Below are 15,677 nucleotides of genomic sequence, written 5' to 3' on the forward strand. Positions count from 1 at the left end.
AATATATTCTCAAGACAAAAGGAAAGTGAAAGTTAAAAAGTGCTTATTTTGCCATTCTAGGTGGGAGCACACAGCTAAGTCCTGCTGTGGCCTACCAGAATGTTCATAGAACTTCTTTTTAGGGTCCAAAGCTCTACTACCCAAATATACATCATCAGTAGGACAGATACATAAATCATGGCATACTCTCATTGTGTATTACCAAACAGTAGTAGCGAAAAATCTACAACTATTCACAACAGTATAAATGAATCACTCAGAAATAATGCTGAGTGAAGGACATCAGACACAGAAGAACATACTGCATAATTCCAGCCATACAAAGTACAAAAAAATCTACACTGTTAGACAGGCTAGCAGTTACCCCAGGTGTGTGTATGGAGATAGTGACTAGTAGGGAGGCATGATGGGGACTTCTGGGATACCAAGACTATTTAGTTTCTGCAGTTGGGATCTGGTTTCACAGGTGTAACCACTTTGTGAAAATCCATCAAGCAGAGCTTATGACTAATACAGTTTTCTGGATGCATATCATACTTCATTAAAAGAGTCCTTTAAAAATAAAATAACATTACTCAGTAAATTTGTGAATTGTGTTAACGAGGAGGTGACTTATTCATTGGTAAAACAATTTTAAGAGAAATCTTTAACAACAAAAAAAAATACTAGAAAAGAGATAAATTTAAATGACTGTGGCTACTTTATTTGGTTGAGCCAGGCCTCGTTTATAAGCCACAGAGATGACAGAAGTATCTAATGAATCCTAACAGAGTTATTAAAAGTTTTGACCAACTTTTAAGTTGTTTTTAAGAAACAACTTAAAAATACACAATACTTTTTAGTAGAATTTCAACCATGTTAAGTGTCTTCTTCCCTTGTGTTTAATACATTTTTAAAAAAGGCAACAGAGTAATAAGTTAATGACTTGGAATATATATTTTTTAAGGTTATTAGTAAGTAGGGGTGCCTGGGTGGCTCAGTCAGTTAAGCATCTGCTTTCAGCTCAAGTCATGATCTCAGGGTCCTGGGATCAAGCCCCACGTCAGGGTTTCTACTCAGGGGAGCCTGCTTCTCTCTCTGCCTCTGTTGTTCCCCCTGCTTGTGCTCTCTCGCTCACTTTCTCACAAATAAATAAAATCTTTAAAAAAAGTAAAGGTTTTAAGTTATAAATATAAATTATATTTGGCATATATATAGACATATGTAAATATAAATTATAAGTATAAATTATTTATAACCTTTATAAAAGTAAAGATTATAAATTAGTAAAGTTTTGTTACTAAAACAATACACAGAGTTGTCTCTACCTAGTAGTAATTATTCGATGATACACAAACGCTAAACTCATAAATAAGGCTTTCACAGGAGGGAATGTAAAGCCAATACAGAAGGATAATATAAAGGGTCCAGAGCAAACACCAAACCTAGGCATCAGTAGGGGGTGAAATTCAAATATTTTAAGTACTATAAAAATGACGAGGCTAAATACTTTGAAGTGATATATTTCCTTAATTTATTTCTTAAGACTCGGGGTGTCTTGGTGGCTTAGTTGGTTAAGTGTCAGCTCAGGTCATGATCTCAGGGTCCTGGGATGGAGCCCTGAGTGGAGTTACCTGCTCAGTGGGGGAGCCTGCTTCTTCCTCTCCTTCCTGCTTGTGCCCTCTCTCACTATCTCTGTCTTTTTCTCAAATAAATAAAAAACCTTAAAAAAATTTATTTCTTAAGATCTTTTAAAGCAAAGAGAGTACTGAGTCCTTTATACTTCTTCTTCCTTTGATAAGCAGATTTTGTCAAACTACAGCTGTAAATATTCCTACAGCATTAACAGTTCTTTTTAAAAATAAGTACAGATAGACCATGTTATATGAAAATTGACAGGGGGTGGGGAGCGGTGGTTTCTGGTCAAACCTCAGTTGTTTAAAGATGGAAGTCATGTGAAAATGCAAGCTTCTTTCACTGAGTAACCATTGCTTCTCTACAAGAATATCTGCTCTGTTTTCACTACTTAAATTATTCTTTTCTTTTAACATGTTTCAGCCCCCAAATATGCTTTTCAAAAGGGTACAAATAAGTAAATGTATAGAACATATTTTGGTAATTCTCTGATGCTTAAGTCTATACTCTATGTCCCTGAGGCCCAAATAGAGACTCACCCTATAGATATAATCCAGCAAAGGGGCTCTCGACGAGTGCTGCTCTTCCAGGGCCGCTGTGGACACTGGGTGGAGGAGGGTGCTCACTGGCAATGCCATGCACCAGTCCAAGAGGCAGAGTAGCAAGGACACAATAAACTGGAAGAGGAAACAGGCCCAGTAACATATACTGCAATCCTTCAAACTTTGCTACATGTAATATCAAACAACAGAACAGTCCCTACACAATAATAATTATTCAGCAATCCTTCAAACTTTGCTACATGTAATAGCAAACAACAGAACAGTCCCTACACAATAATAATTATTCAGTGGGCACACAAATGCACAATTAATGAATAAATAAAGTTTTCACAGGGGAGACCATTAGGACCAATAGAGAAGAAAACTACAAAGGATATCCCTACATAGAACATTATTTATAATTTTGTTTTACGTTAAAAAAAAAATCCAACCTCTGGAAAAAACTTAGATGATGTGCCACCTACCTTTTTATCTGTTTCCACTGAGGAGTACTCTGCACTTGGTAAAAGAAAAGCAATTGTGGCCACAAGGATCTGCATAAAAGACAAATCCCCAATGAAAGAGACCATAGCAATAGTCTGGGAAACTATATGATAAGATTCCCAAAATGGCCTTGCACTAAACCCAGCTTGGTGCCACCTTGCTAGAGGAAGGTGATTAAAAAGCAGAGAACAGTTTAGAGCTCCCTATGGTCCTGAAAATCAAGAGAAAGTGACAAACCCACACCTAGTCTCCATTCCACCCTACTGGTGCTGAAATTGGGGGCCCCAGAGGAAGGGACATTTCTCTCTGTGGTCACACAAGTCCTTTCATCAGTCTCCACACTTTACACAATGAAAGTAAAAATCATTTTCAAAAATAACTATGAAAATACTACCATTTGATTTTCTTATAAACCATTCATGTCTCTATCTCTTGTCCTGGTGTAAAAGTACCCAAAGGTATAAATACTCAAAGGTATTTATCTTTTGATGATAAACTGTAAGTGATCTTTGAACAACCCAGGTATTGTACCCTCTCCCCACTGCACACAGTAAAAATCCATGTATAAATTTTGACTTCCCCCCAATTTAACTACTATTAGCTGACTACAGGCCAGAAGTGTCATCAATGTGTTAATGGATCATCCATGTGTTGATGGATGATCAACACATATTTTGTTATATATATTCTACGCTGTAGACTTAAAATAAAGTAAGCTAGTGAAAAGAAAATAAAATCATAAGGAAGAGAAAATGTATTTACAGTCCTCTATTGTATTTATATTAAAAAAAAAATCCACATACGAATTGACTTATGTAGCTCAAACCCATGTTGTTCAAGGGTCAACTGTACATAGTTGCCCTAGAACACAACTTTACAGCTTGCAGCATCTGATATTCCTATGTCCAGAGCTCCGTTCCACTCTAGGTCACCTAACGTCTCCCTGAGAGAACAAAGTGATCTCACTGGTGAAATCTACCTAGGGCGGAGAGAAAATAAGTCAATATCACTTCTTCTCTCCCTGTAATAACACACAGAGATAAGTCAAATTTCCTTGAGAAGTTACCACTGCATGTGTAAAGAACAGGGCATGTTTCAGAAAGGGCAGCTTTCAAAACTGGCAGGAATGGATGTGCCTCATATGCAGGCACTTACAGAGGTGAGGGTACCTCTTCTTTACAGGCAAGCACCCTCAGATATAACCGGCCTCCAGGATATCATCACTGGGACGATTCTTTCTGCTCCTTCTGTCCTTTTCTCCCAGCAACTACCCTCCTACCCCCGCCCGCGGGTATTAGAGTAGTAATCTCATTACAGCTGGGTAATCATGCTATGGCAGAAAGCGTGGTCCGGGGCCTCAGTCTGGAAGAGACTCCTGTTTCACACAACAGTCCCCCTGCCCCCCGCCCCTGCATGGAGGGCATCATAACCAGCTGCCTACTCCTTGTTGGCACCATCCAAATTACTCTCGATGAATGAAGCCCAATCTACAAAAGGTCTCTTTGTTGTGGTCGTGTCTGCTTTTCAAACTCCCCAAGTGTGAGACTCTGCCATGAACACTGGTGGCTTCTTTACGTAGTGCCTGAAATCACAGCTGAGAAGAGCCAGTGCGATTTAATCTTAAAACGAATGACTTGTATGGCAATGTAATAGACAGTTCTCTAACAATTATCTGAGTATCTGTAATTCATTAAATACCGAATAGAGTGAGAGGGAAATGCTTATGTTTTAGCATTACAGGAAAAGACTTACTTCTGCAATTTTCCGAGGCAGAGAGGTTTCAAACATCTGAAGCTTTTCCCAGTAGGAAACCAGCAACTGAAGAACATCACAGGCCACCTGAGCCACGATTTTGTTAGAAAACTATAAAAGGAAACAAAACCCCAAACGAAAGGATTGAACTTAACACGTACATTTGTTCCAAGGAAGAAAAGAAGAGGCATTTCTTTCTAGTGATGTTTAGGGATACGTTTCCTTGTCTGGCATTCAATTTTTGAAAAATGTGTCCTGGTACCAGATAGCTTGTGTATGATCATCATCCTGTAACTCCGTCTCGTCCAGACTAGCTGTATTAACTTAATGTTCTGCAGAAACAAGTAGCTGTTGTTCAGTCATAGGAAAATTAAAACTGTAATTTCAGATGCCTCATGCAGATCGCATAAATTATAGTTTTGACAACTAGAGGAAATTAAAATGCAGTCGACTACTGAGCATTCCCTATGTGCTGGACCTTTTACAAGAATTTTCCTCATTTCTGCATTGATAAATCCTCACTAGCAGCTCTGCAAGGTAGACGTGATCTTCATTTTGCACCTGGAGAAACGGACTGAGCAAGTGACTTTCTGTCTTCTAAAATTAAACTGAACGCCCACATGTAATGTACTAAGAAATGTGAAACTTTGATGACTCCAAGAACATGATTCACAAGCTCTGGTGTATTCAATTACTTTGAGTATGTTTTCGGAGTCTGGAGTGTGTCCAAGGTCCTCTGGATGCTCCCATTTCTTGTGAGATGGCATGTCAATAGGGGAGGGATGGTGCTTACAAGGACTGCTGGCTGGGGTGGATGAAACAGATGAAGGCATCCTGTGCTTCTCTCCCTGGCCAGAACCTGGGACTACTCTGCTAGCCATACCTCATTATCTACAAAAGAAAAGATTTGTCACTGATTTTGGGGAACCTCTGGATATGTGGCTTTGGGAAACCTCTGGATACGTAGCTTAGTTGTTTCCTTGCCAGGAGTTCCAAGTCCCAAGAAACACATCCTAATTGACCTCAGCACCACACAGATACAGAAAAGTCAACATTTAGTATCTCAGTGTAAGTACATAGGACAAGGAAGAAGTTAGGGCAAAGGGGATTCATTTGAATTCAATAGGATAAACACTTCTTGATTGCCCTTTTCTGGTAGGCACCAGGGCAAGAGCGTCTGTGCTCAAGGGGCTCTTCAGAGCCTGGCCTCTAGGCCTCAGGGGACTTGATGCTCATAGGCTTCTTTCAATCCTTCAAATACTCTGGCTTGCTTCTGCCCCAGGGCCTTTGTACTTGCTCCCTGCTTTGCCTGGGACACTCATTCCCCAGGTCTGCATGTTGCTGGCACTGCCACTTCTTTCAGATCATGGCCCTAAATGTCTCCTCTATGAGACCACCATGTCCATCCAAAGGAGTGGCAGCCCACCTGCTCCAGCTCTTCAGCTTCATCCTGTTTCCCACTTATAGTTCCCTTATGGCATTAAGGGCTATCAAGCTGATCTTTGGTATTTCTATGCCTATTCTTTCATGTGTTTAATTTTTCCACATCTCATTCACCATTCATCATCTCATATCACTCATTCATCATTCCTAATGTCTCGCACAGCCCCCTGAGGAGTAGCACAAGGGGAGTCTGAGGTGAAGATGGAACCGAGGGAGCGAAGAACATGAGTAGGCAATGGGTGTGTTTCTGTTGCATCACAGTGGTCAAGTCATGGGGTGGAAGCAGAAGGTTGGCATGGCTCTTACATCTAGAAGATGGAAGCACACAAGAGGATGATGAGGAAATGAGAGCTATGGTAGACCAGACAATAAGCCTCTGAGCAGAGAGGGGTAAGGTGTGAGAGAGGGGGCAGACCGCAAAGAGGACGGGCTGTGGGGGGAGAGGGGATCAGGAGAGCTGAGCCTAACTCGGAAGGAGGTAGAGAAAGAGTGTCTCTGTGTAGGCAGCAGGCAGCAGGGCCCTGCGACAAGCAAAGCTAGGCTGGAGGGCTGCAAGTGGAGTGGTATTAGTCCCATGCGAATGCTGTGGGCTGGGGCAGGGAATTAATCACTCAGTCCGCACATACTCATGGAACAAGGACAATGTGCCAGCACTGATGGTGACACACGGTAGCTAAACTTGTGGTACGCACGGCAGAACTCACAGGTTGTGGAATCACTTTATGTTCTATACCTGAAACTAACATGACATTATGTGTCAGCTATACTCAAAAAAAAAAAAAAGAAAAAGAGCAATAGACCCACTCCCTCCAAAAACCATAAGGGGAAAAGAATTCTGGGAAATGCTGTCCAGGCTCAGCTAAACTGACAAGTACTAAGGCCATAGCTCCCTTGCTGCCCCAACAGCGCACTCTGCTCCATGTACCAACATCTTGCTCTTTGAATGTATACCAGTTCATGTGCACCTCAGGGCCCTGGTACTTGATGCTCCTTCTGCCTGGAGTGCCCTTTCCCCAGACACTGCCTACCTCCTTCTCACTATTCATTTCTGCACTCACAGGCCACCTCCTCCCACTACAGAGGATCTTTTGCTTCTGGATGCTCTCTAAAGTGAACATGTGTAGTTGCTTGGCCAGTGTCAATTTCCCCCTCTCTCCTTAACTAACAGTAGATCTTTTTCCAGGTGCAAGTCCTCTCTCCCAGTTCCAGGAATATGCCCTAACTGACTGAAATTAATCAAAAGATTTTATTCCCAGCCTCAGTCACTGGCAAAAGGATGAGTGAGAAACCTTGGCTAATGCATCTCAGTACCACTTACTAGAATGCTGTGAGGGAAGTCCTGCTGAACATGAACAAGGACACGCAGGATCCTGACTTCTACTGGCAGACATCCTCCAACTGTGCGGGCATCCCACCCTAAAAGGAAGCCATCTCTGTGGACTACAGAGCAGAGGACTCAAACAATTAGGTCAGTGTTGATGCTGTTCACCTCCTGGATCAACCAGACTCAAACTCTTCCATACCCATGTATTTTCCGGCTATAAGAACTAATACATTCCCATGTTGTTTGAGCCAAAAAAGAAGAGCAAAGCACAGGGCACAAGATGAACAGGGCAGATATCGTCCCTACTCCGAAAGACTGACAATCTTGGGAATAGGCAGGGACCTATTTGTGTATATTCCTGAATGCCATGCTTAGTACTCTAGTTTGTGGGTGACCTGGTGAGGGCTTGTGCTGACAGATTCCTCTGGTGGCAGTATGGAGGACAGATCTGTGGGGGCCAGACTAGGGCTATGGGGTTGGAGAACACCCAGAGGCTCAGTTTTTAGCATAGGTAGCCAGCCTGAGTGAGGGATGGCCCTAGGGCAGCAGGACTCTATGACCCAAGACGGTGCTAGGGTAAGGAGGAGGAGACAGTTAATGATGTCTCCTAAGATGGGGTAAAAGAAGGAACAACAGGTGAGGCTGAGGGTAGGGGCTCAGGCTGGGCTGGGGAGGCAAGGTTGGTAGCTCACCTGAGCCAGAGCCAAAGGTGACATCCTCCTTGGCCAACATCCAGGATGGGATACCTAAGTAACTACAGCTCAGGCTTAGAACACTCACCTGCCACCTGTGCTGCCCACAACAATATCCCACCAGACATAATTAGCTGGGTGGAAATCTGCAGGTGCCTATGTGGTGCACTGCTCTCATTTACTGCTGAGCTACAGGCTGGTTTTCATTGATACCCCCTGGGGAGCATTTCCCAGCCTTCTCTGACCATGCCTTCCCACATCAGATGGAACATCCAGGTCAATCTTGTCAAGTGTTCCTGAAGGGCAGGGTCAGAGCAGAGTGGTGTCCAGAGCAATGTGGAAACCATACGGCAGGAAGCCCTTGCAGGGCTCATGCTCCCCGTGCTGCTGGGGCTGGGCCTCCTCCTAGCAGGCCCTGAGGCTCCCTGAGGCCCCTCTTCTAGAGCTGTTCCTTGTGGCCATGCTCTCCCTGCTAGGCCCTCAGTTCTCTGAGATTTATGTGCCACCTCCTTCAGTAAAAGTGCCAACTGGCACAGGAACATAGATGTCAGAGAGAGGCAGGCAGGAACACAGATGTCAGAGGGACGAGCAGACAGCTCATCCCAGGGTCCTGGAATTACATCTGTGAGTTTCCCTCTGCTATTCCTAACAGTTAAAGGGAGGCTGATTTGGCCGATCTTGGCCCTCTGATCTCTTCACAATTCAAACTGGAGTGAGTTTCTTGGCATTCTTTAGTTGCCTTCTCTCTTATTTCTAAAATGGGGAGAGCCAGAGCACCTACAGGGGCGGGGCTTCCACCAGACAGTCCCTGCACTGTGCTGGGATGCCTCCGGCAGAGTCTGGGCTCCATGTATTCTTTCTATGGTGCCTTATGTTCGTCCTCATCTTTACACAAAAGTAAAGACATTTTTGAAAATGTGGAGACCTACAACGACAAAATGTAAGCCCTCATATCCTTCTACTTTTGTTATCAATTTCCATCTCCCTGCTGTACTATATAGAACCATATAGGGTAGAAGGATAGCTATATCACTGTATCTACATATCTCAATCATTCTCGGATACCACTGAGCTACTGACAGCTTCTCCAGGAAAGGGGGAGAGGTGGGGAGGCCACACTACATTCAACATTCAAAAAACAGATCTTAGAATTGAGGAAAGAGAATATTTAAAAAATTAGACTCTGCATAGATATACAATTGCCAACTTTTTTCACTTTAATAGTTACATATGAATATTTCACCGCAGCTTCTGCAACTGTGCCAAAGTCCAGATAAGGGGCCAGGGTGTCCTGGGTTTGACCCTGGCCAACTCTTTACTCCCTAAATCAGCTCATTTCCCACATCTATGAAGCAGAGGTGGCCATAACCCTTTACCTCATGGGGTGGTTCTAAGGATTAAAAGTAGTATCAAAGGTCATCGCCGCGCTCAGAACAGAGGGAGCACTCCTAATTGATCCTGGTTCAATCAATTTTCCATTCCTCACCACAGGGATCAGCAGCAAGTGTTTGTCCAGCTCTCATGACAGAACCGGTACACCCAGGTATGGAGGCAGAGAGAACAGCAGAGCTTTCTTTTGGCCAGAAAGAAGGTGAGGAGGGCTGACACAAAATCAGACTGCACAAGCAGGCAGGGGCTAGACCAGAGAGCTGGATGCCAAGCCATGGGCAGGGGATGCCCCGGCTGGTTATCCTGTGGGCTGAAGCACAAAAGGTGACACAGGGGCTGTCAATGGCCTGGTGATGACTGTACCAGTTGTCAGCTACAATGGGGATGACTATAGCAGCAGCACACATCAGGCAGTAAAGAAGGCCAGGCCTGAGCCTGGACTCTGGTGTCAGACAAACAGTTCATGGTTTGAACTTTGGCTTGGCAAGGCTTTAGAGCCTGGAATGAGCTCCTTAGCTCTTCTGCACCTCAGTTCCTCCACTGTAAAATGGGACAACTGTCTCACAGCTGAGAACTTCCATAAAATCCTAGCACAGTGCCTGGTAGGAACTGGGCACTCACTGATTCGGGGGGGGGGGGGTATAATGATAACAATGCTAATTATTACCATCCTTTTTAAGTAGGAGCCTGAAAAGAACCTTGAAGGATTTGAGCTCTGGTTTAGAAAAGTGGCCTAACAGTATGTATAAAGGTTTTGTTTTTCACGGTAAGCAGATCTGCTCTTGGTGCCATCACTTATACCTGCATGGCTGTGAGCTCATGACCTGATTCCTCTGGGCCTTGCTTTCCTCTGGTGTGACATCAGGATTATACTATCCACCTTGCAAAGCAGCCATTGTGAAGGTTTTGGAGAATCTACCATGAATCCAGCTCCACGTAACCACTTAGTGAATGGCAACTCTTCCTTTCATTAACAAAGCAAAGGAAGAAAGCCGTCCTTAAAGTGCCAAGACCCAGTCAGACAGTGAGCACTCAGGACTGAAAACCAGGAGCTGTCAGGTCTCTCCCAGTCCTACTGTAGGACAGGGCATGAGATCCCACCTTCCTGTCACTATTACCCACAAAGGACAGTTGTTTTGCTTGCTACAGGAAGCGGCCAGCTACCAGAGACAGCCTGTTCAGCTGCAGGGCTTGGTCGAGGAACACTCAGGGATGGATGGCAGGTTGCAGCCACCAGTGGGGAAGCAGCTGTTGGTGGTCTCTCTTGGGAGCCTCACAGGACATTCAACATGGCTCTCAGAAAAATAATTTTTGATTCAAAATCTCTCATGTACAAACAAATAACAATGGGGCTAATTCAAACTAGAACTGGATGACTATCTGGGATACAGTTTACTGTTGAATACACATCACGAATTGGTAATACCTTCAAAGTGACACCTATCACATTGACGGCCTCTTTCAGCTGCGGATGGTTTGTACACTGTGCCAGTTCTTCGCATATCCAGACTCCGAGGGAGCAAATGGCAATGCACCTTTTGAAAAAGAAGAAAAAGGAGGGAAACTCTCAAAAAATTTAATATATTTTCAAGTGACAAAGTATTTTAAATCTTCTTTTACAAAGTGGCCAAAATTATAGATATGTTAACAGAGTGTCTTCCTGAGGAAAAAGATAAGGTTTCCTCAATAGTTCAGTTTTCAGGACAAACAGAAATACTGATATTGGTTAGTAATTACATATTTAATGAAATAAATGATCTATTTCCTGTTAGTAGTCACAAAGCACATATCAGTTATTTTTGCTGATAGTTTAAATTATGTTGTACTGCTTCAAGGCAGTTTTGAAGAAGATTCAAAACCATGAATCTTAGAAAATGGTTGGAAATCAAGCTTGTAATTGTTTTTCTTACAATAAAATATACAACACTTACTAAAACAGAAGACAAACCCCACATTCCATTGTAAAGAATATCGGAATACAACTTTCAGAATCAACTGCACTGTTACTGCTTTTAAACAATGTTTTAGGACAAAGCCTTCTTCAAGTTGCACATTACTTTAAAAATTACCTTCTTCAATTATAAATCAATTTTAAGTGGTAGTTATCTTTGAAACTGATATATCCTACTATCTTTCACAATGATCAAAAAGTCATATTCCTGTTAATTTTTTCTGAATGCCCATATATAAAATTAAAATACTTCCAAACCTGGTCACTTTCCCAAACAAAAGGGGATTCAAGCCACTACTCTGAACCAGACATTAGTTGTGGTATATATATGTTGTTCTTTGTAAGAAGAGGTCACATCGCCAGTGCCAATTAAACTGAATGTACTGTTCAGCTCTCCACAGTGAAAGTTCTTTGTATTCAGTATAATTCAGCTATTAAAATAAATATATTTTGAGGTTTTAAAACCACCATGTTTCACTGGATTCTCACCTCTTTAAGTTAGGATAGATGAAGTGCTTCAGAACACGTTTATTAAAAGCTCTTTGGAGACTATGTCACCTTCTACGAAAATGCACTCAGGATCAGCGTGCAGCCCCCTTTACAAGGCATGCCTGGGCTTCTTGGATTCTCCAACAGCAACATTATACAGGAGTTACACACAATTCAAACCCTCAGCTTTCCTTACTGTACAGAACTATCTCCTCTTGCCTGATTCCTATACTGAGTCTCAGTCCAGAAACTGTACTTCATATTCTCAGCTTGCATTCAATGTCATGTATTTTGTATGCTTTCCAATTGCCTCATTATCTTCTCCAGCTTAACTCAGACTCTGATTGTTCAACCCACTAAAATCTAACTTGGAATTATACCCAATTATACCACTTTAAGAGACTCTCTTCCCTTACAGACTTGCATGTGTGTGTGTGTCTCTTTCTGTGTATATTAATACATACTTTTTTTTTTAAACAACCCATTAACCTATCTGTTAAATGTAATTTATTAAGGGCAAAGATCTCTCATTTCTTAGGAACACCTGCATTACTCTGTAACTATTAGCCTTGCACAACAGAAAACATTTGTGACCCATAAAATGGTTTCATAATGTGAACTACTCTCACCTGCCTTGAGTTTTAAAGCTGCACTAGCTTATAGCAGGTCTTCAATGCTATTTTATGCCTTTGAAATTTATCATTTAGCATCTGCATATTCTGGCATTCTCAGGTATTCCTTTTGGCTTTGAGTTTCTGTCAGTTAAATTCTCTGTCCCAAATGTGTCCTTTGTGATCCCAAATGAGTTCTATCTCTCAAGATTTTTTTTTAGCTAATGGCAGCACCACCTTCACTCTCCTTTTTATACCAACACACCCTCTGGAGACTGTTTGCTACTCTGCCATCTCACACCTCTCCAGTTTATGTAACAGAAACTTAATATTTTTTCTTATGTTTTCTACATTATTATCACTTGTAATTATAACTAACTTCCCTCTTAATTATCTTCCATTTATTTGAAATCTTGGTCATATTTCTGCTTATCTGCCCTTGTGTGACCTCAATTTCATGTTTTATATATGGCTGATAAAGACTGAGCATATCACACACATTTCTATTCCATTTTTCACTCCACAGAAGTTTGGCTTTCTACAGTAAAGAAAAAGGTGGTGGTGGGGGAGGTATTCCCAAGACATGTCAAAGGTTTGGATGTGACAGGTAAGTGAAAAGGAGAAATCAAGGATTTTTTCCAAGTTTCTCGACTGAAAATCTGGGTAGATGATGGTGACCTTTATGGAGATGGAGTCTGAGGGACGGTCAGGGGACTCAAGGGTTCAGCTGTGGTCGTGTTAGCTTTGCATGTGTTAAGACATCCAAGCTGAGATACCAAGTAGGCAGCTTAATACATAAGCCTGAATATATACGGGATTCACAGAAGAGGCTAGGCAAATAAATTCAGCAGCATCAGTATCATAAATTCAGCAGTATTTAAGGTCTGGTTAGAATGAATAAGAGCACCAAGGAGAGTCAGAGAGAGAAGAGGACCAGCCCTAAACCTCAAGTCACTCTAACACTCAGAGGTTAGGTGGAGGAGGGAGACAGAACAGGAGCAGCTATGGTGACATAGGAATAAAATCAGAAGATTATATTCTAAGGAAATGGCATTGTTCAGGAAAAGGGTAAAGGCAGACTAATTTCAGAGTTAGTAAGACAAGTATGCAACATTAAAATTTCTAAGGCAACTTCTTAAAAAACTGAGAATCTATGACTTCTGCAAAAATAGAGATATTAAGTGGAATGTGAAAAAAATCATCTGAAAGAAAGAAAGGAAGGAAGGAAGAAAAGGAAAGGGGAAAAATAAAGGCAAGAATGGGGACAAAACAAGAGAATGCTGATAAGGAGCAATAACAAAACATAAAGGTAGATGGAAGAAATACATCCAAGTATGTCAGTTACTGCAGTAAATGGGAAATGAACTAAAGATTCAGTTATAAGATCAAGATCAGACAAGATAAATGTTATAAAATAAAGAATGTACAATTTTTTCAAAGACATCTAAAGAGAAGAATATAGAAAGGTTTGGAACACTGAAAAAATAAAATAAAATTTAATTTAAAATAAAAAAACAAAAGGATGGAAAGTATTATTTACAAATATATTAATCAATATGAGACAAGTGGTTCTTAAGAGAAAAAAAATCATGCTTAGAAGTAAATAGGATCACTATGTAAATTAACAGATATGATTCTCTATAGAGATTTGATAATTCTATAGTTCTATACTGCTAATAATATAGCTTCAAAGTATATAAACAAAGATTGACAGATACACAAGGAAAAATAAATCAATGCACCACAATAATTGGAGATTTTAACCTATTTTTCTCAGTAAATGGACTAACATGGTAAAAATATTAGAAATGATGTAAAATATTTGAAACACACTATTAAAAAAATTAATCAAATGGACATATCCAGAGCAGTACACCCAACTACCGAAGAAAGGGTAATATGCATGCTCTTCAAGCCCACCCAGAGTATTTGCAGAAACTGACTATCTGCTGGGCTATAAAGCAAATCTCAACAATTTCAAAGACTGTCACTTGACAGACAATGTATTGGATTTAAGTCGTCAATAGCAAAAAGTTAAATAAAAATAACTATGTGTTTATAAATTAAATATATTTCTACATAAAGAAATATATGAAGGAATCAATGATGGAATCATAATGGAAATGGGGAAAAAAATCTGTAGTGAGAAAATACTACATATCAAAACGTACCAAACTCAGATGACGTAGGACCTAGAAATAAACATATGAACTTAAATGTTGACATTTGTAAAAGAGAAAGTCTGAATTAGTATGTGGAGTTAGTATACTGTTATGTTAATATATCAGAATTAACATGCTGATAAAAAGGAAAGGAATGAAGAATATGAAGAAAGAAAGGGAAAAGAGCAGAAAGTAGAAAATAAAAACAAATTAGAGGAAGAGGAGTCAAGGTAGCAGAGAAGTAGCAGGCTGAGACTACATCAGGTAGCAGATCAGCTAGATAGCGTATCTAAAGATTGCAAACACCTACAAATCCAACGGGAGATCGAAGAGAAAGAAGAACAGCAATTCTAGATACAGAAAAACAACCACTTTCTGAAAGGTAGGACTGGCGGAGAAGTGAATCTAAAGCGACGAGAAGATAGACTGCGGGGGGAGGGGCCGGCTCCCGGCAAGTGATGGAGCAATGGAGCACAAAATCAGGACTTTAAAAAGTCTGTTCCGCTGAGGGACATCGCTCCAGAGGCTAAACCGGGGTGAAGCCCACGTGGGGTCAGCATGGCCTCAGGTCCTGCAGGGTCACAGAAGGATCAGGGGTGTCTGAGTGCCACAGAGCTTGCAGGTATTAAAACGGAGAAGCCGGCTACAGAGACAGAGCAGAGGAGTGAGCTCTCAGCTCGGGGTTACCTTGAACCAGTCACAGGCTGGGTGAGCTCGGAGTGCAGCCGGAGGCCACGGGGACGGGAGTAATTGGGTACTATTCTCTGAGGGCACACTGAGGAGGGGGGCCCCAAGCTCTCGGCTCCTCCAGGCCGCCATATTCATTCCTGTCCTCTGGAACTCTACGGAAAGCATTCAGGGAAGAAAAGCTCCTGAAAGCAAATGGGAGCTGATTACTTAGCCCAGCTCCTGGTAAGGGCAGTGCAATTCCGCCTGGGGCAAAGAACAACAGGCCCCTCCCCCAGAAGATGAACAAGAAATCAGCCAGGACCAAGTTCACCTACCAAGGAGTGCAGGTTCAATACCAAGGAGAGCAGCGGAATTCCAAAGGAGGAGAAAGCAAAGCACAGAACTCATGGCTTTCTCCCCATGGTTCTTTAGTCTTGCAGTTAATTTAATTTTTTTTCTTCTTCTGCTAAATTGTTTTTAGCTTTTACCCTTTTCTTTTTTAACATTTTTTAACTAATTTATCTAATATATATAT

General features: G+C 41.6%; 1 protein-coding gene across 4 annotated transcripts in view; it reads right to left on the reverse strand.

The window, feature by feature from the left end:
- Positions 1-15,677, reverse strand: part of RALGAPA2 (Ral GTPase activating protein catalytic subunit alpha 2) — a 322,357-nt gene that overhangs the window by 118,867 nt on the left and 187,813 nt on the right. For all 4 annotated transcript variants that reach the window (XM_059134173.1, XM_059134172.1, XM_059134174.1 and 1 more), the window contains 4 exons: positions 10,687-10,795; positions 4,413-4,523; positions 2,642-2,710; positions 2,154-2,291 (listed from right to left, as the gene is read on the reverse strand). In XM_059134173.1, the coding sequence (XP_058990156.1) occupies positions 2,154-2,291; positions 2,642-2,710; positions 4,413-4,523; positions 10,687-10,795 (427 nt within the window). The remainder of the gene's footprint in view (positions 1-2,153; positions 2,292-2,641; positions 2,711-4,412; positions 4,524-10,686; positions 10,796-15,677) is intronic.

This window comes from Mustela lutreola, chromosome 9 (genome assembly GCF_030435805.1).
Source record: "Mustela lutreola isolate mMusLut2 chromosome 9, mMusLut2.pri, whole genome shotgun sequence".
Lineage (NCBI taxonomy): Eukaryota > Metazoa > Chordata > Mammalia > Carnivora > Mustelidae > Mustela > Mustela lutreola.